Source organism: Calypte anna, chromosome 3 (genome assembly GCF_003957555.1).
Source record: "Calypte anna isolate BGI_N300 chromosome 3, bCalAnn1_v1.p, whole genome shotgun sequence".
Taxonomy (NCBI): domain Eukaryota; kingdom Metazoa; phylum Chordata; class Aves; order Apodiformes; family Trochilidae; genus Calypte; species Calypte anna.
In genome coordinates, this window is record NC_044246.1 from 107823409 (window position 1) to 107833268 (window position 9860).

General features: G+C 41.3%; 1 protein-coding gene across 1 annotated transcript in view; it reads right to left on the bottom strand.

Annotated features, from left to right (window-relative positions):
- The window catches only part of ATAD2B (ATPase family AAA domain containing 2B), a 79115-nt gene extending 69502 nt beyond the window's left edge, over positions 1-9613 (bottom strand). Inside the window, exon 1 of the mRNA XM_030448127.1 lies at positions 9416-9613. Coding sequence (XP_030303987.1) covers positions 9416-9571 — 156 coding nt within the window. The 5' untranslated portion in view covers positions 9572-9613. The remainder of the gene's footprint in view (positions 1-9415) is intronic.
- Between the last annotated feature and the right edge of the window lie 247 nt (positions 9614-9860).

The window sequence follows — 9860 nt, forward strand, 5'->3', positions numbered from 1 at the left end:
CAATTTTTAAACAGCACAAGCTATTTTAAATATTTTTTCTTTTGACCCCACTGAGCAAGCACAAAGCACCCTGAAATTAGTTTTATCTGAATAACAAAATAAGCATTTTCTTGGAAAGAGTTCCAGCTACAGGTTTTCAAGGATCTCTACATGTAACTTCAGTTAGAAGATCTACCTTTTCACCTACCAATTTGTGAAAAGTTCTTGTGGAAATGGGCTGTCTATTAAAACAAATAAAATAAATAGTCAAGCATCTTTAATGCATTTAAAAAACATTTCTATGCCACAGGCATAAAAAGATAAAAGTTGTCTTTCCAAAATGAAACTTGTACTCATGAATTAAGGGTGATTGTGTCCCCGGTGTACCAGTTAGTTAAGCTGATCACTCATCTTTGCCCTCAGCTAACTATTCAGTTAAAAGAAGTAACCTGCTTTTTCAGCACTTAAACTACATAACTTTCAAACATACCAGTAAAACACAGCAAAAACACTATCTGTCTGTGCAGTGATTCTAGATAAGCCACTTGCTCCCCTGTGTACCACTTTCTGCAAAGGTAAAAAATATGGATAAAACCATTAACTTCTACACATTTATTGCATTAAAGATCTATGGATGAAAGTTAAGTAAGAGCTAGAAATCCTTCCTAATGCATTTTTAGGCTAGGCACACTAAGCAATAAAAATAAATAAATAATTTTTTTAAAAAAAGACAACATCTTTGAGATTCTTTTAGTCTTGCTCTTATTTGATTGGAAGTACCACTAACTAGATGAAACAACATTTTCTACCATGACTGCAATAATGTCATCTGACTGGAATCGAGCAAATCCCTTCAAATCCTATTTAGAAAATTTTTGGAAGAGTTCACCACTTTGCTTTATAGCATCTTCACACACATACACACCCCCCAAAAAAAGGGACTAAAACTATCCTTACGCTCAGTACAAATTTTCAGTGGCTGAAACACCCTCATCAGCATGCTCAAACTAGATACCACACCTTGCCTTGCACATCTGCACTATGTCCTAATTTCAGGATGACACATTGAACTACCCACTCTCTCCAGCACCAAAACACATCCTCACAGGCTCCTCTCCCCACCCCAACCCACATTTTCCTGGCAAATGCCCTTAGCCCCTCTTCCACAGAAGGGCTGGCTGCCTGCTTGGTGGGAAGAAGCAAGACCTGACACACAAGCCCAAGGGTAGAAGGTAACATGACTCAACTCCAGGTCACAGAATAATGCAGCAGGCTGGATTCATGTGGGTACACTATGCACTGCAGCATGCTAAACATCTACCTTTGTGTCCTAAAAACCCAGTGGAAATATTCTGCCTTCAAACAACAAGGAGCTGGGAAAAAAATCTGGATTGAAGTATATTAACTACCTTACTAAAAGCTTCAAGTTTCATTAAGGACCTTGTGTGATAACCTTACTGGTAGCTTGAAAAGAAATAAAGTTGGCTAAAAGAACACATCTTCTGGTCACAGTTCTCTAATTTCCACTTGTTTGAACACAGTCATCTGTCAGACACTGGCTCTCCACATGTGCTAAGGAAAAATAACAATTCTCATGGTTAAGTGCTTGATGATGTTGGAATAAACAATTACTAAAGCTGTATTTAGTAATAATGACAGCAAAGAATGCCTCAACTGCAGGATGATCTACATTCTTTTAGCATTCACCTTCTGTATTATTTTTTTTCAGTAGACAATGCATACATCAATAGTAGCCATCAAGAATATAAAGAATGCCATCATCCAGACTTTCTCAAAAGAATAAATCCTTCCCAACTCGTTTGGGTTAAAAAAACCCAATTTTTTTTGCAAAGATCTACTTAATTTTTTCATTAAATTTCCATTCTATTTCCTAGAACTCTCCAGTATTAGAATGAAGGTTATTTAATAAATGTGAAAGTTTTTCAGAGAAGTTAAAAGTTTACAAGTTAAAAATAGAAAACACTACCTACAACACGTTATTATTCTCACACTTGCAACCATTCCTCCTGTCTGTAATAGAAAAAGGCACCAATTCATACCCAGACTGAGTGTGTGAAGTGTCAGATCCACAGCTTTTGATCTGACATCCAAAAAACTCTTACAATCTACAGGCTAATTGCAGGTTCATGAAAGAAAGGGAGAGTGACCTACTGAGCAGCCTCTGCCAAACGAGGACAGAGCCCATAAATAGTGAAGTGAGGTTTGTCCTCCACCCATCATCATTGCTTCAAGCATCTCCACCATCAGTGTTCCTCTCCCCATTTGTGACTTCCCTAAAACCAGGATGACATGGAGTTTTCAACTAATAATCAGGACAGCGAGACAGAGGGGAGGCAAGGAGAAGGAGGAGGGATGTGGAGAGGAGGGTTAGTTTCAGCTGGACCAGTAACCTGATCCTGATGCAGCTGATCAAATGGCCAGAGAAGCATCAACACTGCCAAGTCCACTGGTTTTCAGAATTGCAGCATTATGGCTTGCAGCACATGTGAAATCACACACCTTCAGAAGCAACTTTGCTTACAAAAGGTCTCTATTTGCTGTATTTGCTGCCCACACCTCACTCTGGCGTTTTTCTAGAAAATCCACATATCAGAATTTTTTTAAACCACTGATATTCCTAACAACACTGCAGGAATACTTAAGTATGACATTATTAGAAACATATTAAGCATTTCCTTGAGTTTCTAGCTTGTGTTAATAAAGACTTTTAAAGCAAAAACTTATATGTATGTAAACATTCAAGAATTATGACTCAGAATTGGAAAAAAATTAAGACATTTGAATAATTTTTTTCCTACCCTCAAAAATCTAATCTTGTTTCTGCTGAACAACCCTATCCCAAAGAAAGTCTGGAGAACATGGCCTCCTCTTTAATAATACTATAAACTCACATAAAGAAGCAGAATTATTTGAATGAGGAGAGTAAGCAGGAGAACAGAACCCTTGGGTCAGAGGGTTCCCCAAGGTTTGGAAGTAAACAAGTGCTTGACTCAGTAAACTAAGCAAGAAGTGCCTGTATCAAGTGGAGCTACAGGAAGGTGGCATTCGGTGTGAGGAGAAAAAAAAGTGGGATTAAACACACCTTCTGTATCTCTATCTACAAGGCACTTCAAGACGGTATTTGTTAAGGATAAAATAAGTTAAAATTGTGCAAAACTGTAATATGAAATCTTAAGATTAATGTATTGAGACTTTAAACATAATAAAAACAACATTCAAGGTCTTAAATCAGAGAAATAATAGCAGTTAGCTATTAAGTATTTGGAATGAGGGATTGCTGAAGCGTGGCAACAAATTCCCATGCAACTAATCTCTTCCATGTGTACAGAAAGAAAGGCTTCTTCATTTCAGGTTATTTAAATAGCTCAGTTCAACTACTTATCCAGTTAAAATGAAGCAATTGACTGGAGGCTGAAGAAAAACAAAAAACCCATTTCCCAAATTATGAAAATGCCCAAACTGAAGCATCTGTTCAGAGTGCAACAGGACACAAACTTTCCACCAAAGTTTTACATTACTTAGGTCATTAACATACACTACTACAAGCAAAAGATAAGCCCACAAAATATAGAACAGGCAGCAAAAACTACAGAACTTGGACAGGCTCATAAAATCATGTTTTTTCTGGTAGGAGTACTACAGCTACCTCCTTTATATCTAGTTCAGCTGGAGCTGAAGCTATTAGAGTATACACGTACTCAGAAGTGCAAACTTAGAAAAAGCTTACAGAAGGTAACACATTAATCTTATACTTGCTTGAAAAGTGGCCTATCTTAATAGCTACCAAGCAAGAAGAAATTAAATTTATTCAGGAAGTCCAAGCAAGTATAAATGCAAAACAAGACTTGAACAATATAAAGCAATATTAATGGTTAAAATAAACCATGAAAATCCCATCAAAGGTAATAAAGACAGTATTTCAAGAATAAAGTTGGAGACAGAAAAATTGTTTGGAAAAATCAGTAAACCATGAAGAGTACAAAAAAAAATACACCAATAAGATGAAAAAGGATGAAAAAAATATTTTCAGCTCTTTCTTTGCAGTAAGTGGGTTCATGAGTGATATTACCCACACACAAAGCAATACATTAGAGCCAAAACATCTAATAAACTCTACAGCTACAGAAAAAGAGCAGCTTCCTTCAGCTCAATGATGCCTACTTGGCTGGATGTTTTGGTTTGAGAAAGATTTTATAAAGTGTTGTGTGGAAATGGTTTAGAGCATCATTAGGCTGGAATGAAAACTTTTCCAGTCTTGCAAATATTCAACAATTTAGGGCAGGATGTGCAAAACTATACCATATCCAACTAAAACTGCAGGGGGATGGAAGTGATCAGAATGTAATTACCTGAGCTAATTATCTTGCATAACCCCAAGCTGTATAGCACTCTTGCAAAATTGTCATGGGATCTCTCGTGGCAATGGGTTAAGCCTTCTGCTTTAAGTTTAAACAGGGAGACAGTAGTTGGAGAAGCTGTTTTTATTAACATTATTTTGGGATAAGCCCAATATTCAGAGGAAGCAATGCAGCACACCAAGCATCAACACCGTTTCCTGAGTATTCTTTGGAGGTCTTATTTGCTCCCTGGATGAGTCCTCAGATTGCTTCCTTTTAAGGCCCTCTAACTGTGTGACAGCAAAGAGAGGCAGCTTCCAACAGGATGCACAACAGCCTCCCAAAACAAACCCTGCACACCTCAGAGGTGTCCTGACCACTGACCCAGACTGGCTTGGCAAGATACATAGGAAGAATTCAGACTCAGGACACCCCTTTGGAAACACGGAAGGATTACAAATGCTGACTGGATGGTATTTTGACAGAAACTTGGACATAGACTGCTTCCAACAATTGCTCAATTTCCCACTGTTCATAGATGTATTAATACCCTGCTACCAAGGAACAGACTGCGTGATTTGTTTTAGATGACTGATTTTCTCCTGCTAAGTCCCAAAAGATCAGCAGACCAACAAAATAGAAAGAACCCAACATTTTATCACACAGTGAAAAAATGAGCCTTCTTGGGAAAAAGCCTTTAATTGAAATTGTTTGGAATAACTTCACACAAGGCTCTGTATTCCAGGATATATTTCAAAGAACCATAAAAAGCATTAGCCTCAGCACCTTTATTGATGTTACTGTAAACTCAAACAGTAAGACAATTCAGTGCTTTAAAAACACAGGTACTTGAGAGGAGCTTTTTTCCCCTGAAGAGCTTTACATGTGGGTAGCCAGCAGGTGTACTTTTCCCAGTGTTCAGGAGGAAATTTTTCTACAGCTTTATTCTAAACCACAGAACATCCAGAACACTCTAAGACACTTTGCAAAAAAGGCAAGAGAATACATGAATCTGAATGAGTTCCTTTCATCAAGGAAAACTTATCTTTGGAAAGATCTAAGGGACATGTTTAAAACTGGTATTTTAAAAGAAATAATTATTTTTAAGTTAATTTTCTATTTTCAATAGCTTGACCATTTAAGAGACTTTTAAGGGGAAAAACACAGCAACAAGCTTACGGTACAAAAGCTGGGTTATCACCTAGAAATCAGAAAAAATATTTATTGTTACAGACTGAGAAATTACCATAAGAGGCACATACTGGTATGCCAGGGCCCTTCCCCCACTCCAGCTCTCCATGTCAATCCTCAAGCCCTGTTTGCTCCTCCTGGCAATTAAGTACAATGGAGAGCTCTAGGTTGCGACCAACTAAGTCGAAGGATGCGGGCAGAACTACTTTTAGCCAGGATCACGTTTACAATTATCATAGTGCCCTCAAGTAGCTCTTAAGGCACAGCTAATGCTTTCTCGGCTAATTAAATTAAGCTAATCTTGTATACATTTCTAAAATGTCTAACTAATAACCTGACATGATTTAAAAGCGTTTATTTCAAAATAAATTCATTAGTTTTCTTGATCAACGTTTTTTATTTGTGTTTCGAGATGACTGAGAAAAATCACTTCAGTTGCCAAATGTGTTCCTAACAATCACAACTCAGTATCTGAAAACACTGAACATTATCAGTAAATCCAGAGCACACATTTAACCAGTTATGGTCCCTGTAACCTCAATTCTTCCATAGTGTGAATGCAGGTCACTGGCTTTATCAGCCATACATTACAATGCTATGTTTCAAAGAATTTTGGAATATTTTGATGTACTTTTCTTGTCAAAATGCTCTAATATAAAGCTGTAACACTCCCTAAGTTTTAACACTAGAAAGAAAAAAAATCAAAACGTATAATTTATGTACAGACAGAATATAAATTTATGTAAAGACAACTTCAGTTTCTACTAAATAGTGTGTAAGCCTATCCTAGAAATGTTAAGGAAACATAGCTCAGGTTTCCCTCTCTGCACCCTCTCCATGCACTTTGCTATAACATCCTTTTAGAGACTAAACTTCTTGGCTAATTGATCCATTTAGTGGAGGATTTTTTTTTTTTCATTTTAATCTGGCTCCTGGTCAGTGGACACACATGTATTCATCTCAGTCACTGAGTGCCTAACGCAAAGCAGTTTACTTTTCAAAGACTTGTGTCATTGCTTTCTCTATGATGAGCAATTACTACAGAAGGAACACAGAGAATCTGATGAAGGCATTTACACTATTATGCCCCATTTCCACAGAATGGGTGTTGCTTCCAGATTCAGATCAAACAGAAACAGGTGTTATAGAATAGATAACATCATATTGAACTGGAAGACTAAAAACTTAACTCAAGTTCTTAGGAGAGAAGGGATTCAAGCCTGCTCTTGTATACATATTAAAAAAAAACAACCTATGAAATCCCAGAAAAAGCCAAGCAAAAGGAGGAGACAAAAAAAGAAATTAAGATGCAAGAGATGGAAGCTAACTCCTAACCCCTCATTTGGTCTACTCAGCATCCTACAGGATGTCATTAGATTACTAATTCAGTTTTTACGACTAATATGGAACAAATAGATGATTTTTAAAATACATGCTGAAAGGTAATTACAAGCATTGTCACTAAGAGCATTCTCCAAGGGTCCAAGTCAGAAACTCCAAGGAAGAATATTAAGTCACATAGTGCAAATAAGAAAAACACCACCTCTGCCAGAGCTCCCCATTAACCCGATTAACTGCTGGTAGTAAGATCTGTTGTCTGACATCACACTCAAAAAAGATTTCAAATGGACAGACTTCAATTCAACTTCAAAATAACACAGACAACTCCGTGAAAATGATTCCAGTACACCTTCTGCACAAAACACAGCCTCACCCTCACCTTCCTGACAGCCACTTCCAAAAGCAAAGGCTTTGTCTTCCTACTGCTATACTTACCAAAATCCTCCCCTAGCACAAGTTCAAGAAGGCTCAAGAGCTCAGAAAGATGCTGTATCACTGAGAAATACTTACATCTGAAGAGAAAAACAGTTGTACAAAGACAACTTTAAGATGTAGTGAGATACGTATTAAAATAATCACCAGAGTAAAGAAAATTAAAAAAAAAAAACCACCCACAAAACAATAAAATCCCTTCCTGAATAACTTCTGCTCATCTTTGGCAAACGCATCTTAAAAAAAAAGTCTACCTCAAATGCATGAGATTTCTTGTGGAGTAAAACAAGCCCATTCCCATACAGCAAAATCTATGCTTAACTTCAGAAGACATGCAAATTTAAAAGAGTAGGTAACATCCTCAGATAAACTCACAATTTTTACTACAATGTTTTGCACAATTTCCTTTCCTTACACCATGATGATAACAAAATTTAAACATTTTAATGATCTGTAGTGTGAAAATACTATTCATAGATGGAAAATATTTGGAAAGAAACTCAACTTATTTTTTTAGCAGCAGTAAACTCCCTGCAAAGTAAGCCAGTAAGGGTTAGACCAAACTTTGCCTTACAAACCACAAGCCCCACAATATGAATAAATAGAAACTGCATACTAGAACAAGCTGAACAGCTTTTTACAGCTATAGTGCTGCATTCCCATGAGTCTAACGAAATTAAACAAGGAAGAAATAGGGGACAAGGAGGGAAAGTAACATGAGGGGAAGGGAAAACTGTGAAGCATCAAAGAACTGGAAGCACAAAAGGTACGGAATTACTAAGTGAGAGCTTCTGATGGCATGGGTTTTTTGAGAATTTGAGTATTTTAAAACTAAAAGGATGGGGCAAAAGGTTTTTCTTACAATTGCAGCTCTCCATCTAATCTGCCTCTGGTTGTTTCTTTTCTACTTGTCCGATTAACTTCCTCCCGAGTAGAGGCTGGGACATGGTCAGATGGTGCAGTGCTGTCAACTGCTCTGACCCTCAATTTTCACTTCCATATTTACATTGCTTTTAAAATATGTATTCAGATCAGGCAACTACACCCACTACCTAAAATCTTCAAAACAACACATAAATTTTTGTCAAGAAAAAAACGCCCTGCCTGTAATCAAGAAAACTTAGTCGCTGTCAGCAAATCTGAAGGGAAAAAAAAGGAGGCTCCCGAATTCTTCCTTCCAGTTATTATTTACCACGTGCTAATTTTCCGAATCATCTTATAGAATTCTCTTGCCATTATACCGTGCAGGCAAAGCTTTTATAATAAGTTATGTCGGGAAAGCATTCTAATTAAACTTGACGGCCAAATTACATCCTTCTCCCCCCCGCCCTTTTTTTTTGGGGGGGTGGGGGGGAGGTTGTCGCAAAAAGAGGGGACCTCTCTGAAGCATTAGCTTTGTCTCGCCGAAGCCGCCAAGAACACCGGCTCTAGCCGATTTGGGGTCATTTAAGGAAAAAGGGGGAAAAAAAAAAAAACAAACCAAAAAAACCCAACGAAAACAGGGAAGGAGGATTGCGAAGTTGCTGCAGGCGCAGCTCCCAACTTTTGTCTGGCCGCCGGCGCAGTGCCGGGCGCTGCCGCGGGGGGAGCCCCGACCGCCGCCGGACCCCCCCGCCCGCCGCCGCCGCACCGGCCCTGCCTGCCCCAGCCCGGCGCAGACACCGGCACCGGCGAGGCTGCAACTTCGCCTCCCGTGTCCCCAGCCGCCCCTCAGACGTCCCCCGCCGCCCCCAGCCCCTGTCAGCGGCCTGCGCCTCTCGTCGCCCCGGCGGAGACTGCCCTCTCCCCGCCAGATCCCAGTTGGGACGCAGCGGGCGGCTCTCCGCAGTCACCCCCCGCGTCCCCGGGCTCCCCGCTGTCTCCGCGGTCCCTCCCTCAACCCTCGTTCCCCGCTGTCTCCGCCGTTCCTCCTCCCTCCCTCCCTCCCGCCGACAGCCGTCTCGGCAATGCCCCCCCCCCTCCTCCCCCCGTACCAGCGGCCCCCGGCAGCAGCGTCGCTGTCCCCAGCGACTCCCCGGCGAAGGCCCTCACCGCCGCCGCTGCCCCCTCGCCTCATTCCCTTCCCGTGAACCTTTCCCCCCCTCTCCTCCCCGCCCCCCCCCCCAGGTCCGTACCCTCGCTGCCGCCGTCTCTTCCAGCCCGGCCGCATCTGCCTTGGTGCCCCTTTTGGAAGAGCGGGTCCGGGACGAGATGAAATGGCTGCCGGCTCCGGCCGCAGCGGCCGCCGCTTTGCCCAGGGGGCGCAAGGAGCTCTTCCTGGTGTTCACCATGGCCCCGGGGAGGGGGGACACGGGGGCCGCTGCCGCCGCCGCCGCTGCCGGCGCGGAGGGAGGAGGGAGGACGGACAGGCGGGGGCTCCGGTAGGGAGGGGAAGGGGAGGGAAAGGGGGAGGGGGGGAGGGGACGAAGGAAAAAAAGTCCTCTGGGGAAGCCGGTCTGCCGGGCAGAGCCACAGACAGAGCCGCGCCGGCCCCTCCCGTCGCTGGTGCCGCCGCCTCCTCGGCTCAGTCTCTCACTAAGTGGCCGCCATTACTCTCTCCCTTCTCCCTTTCTCTCGTCG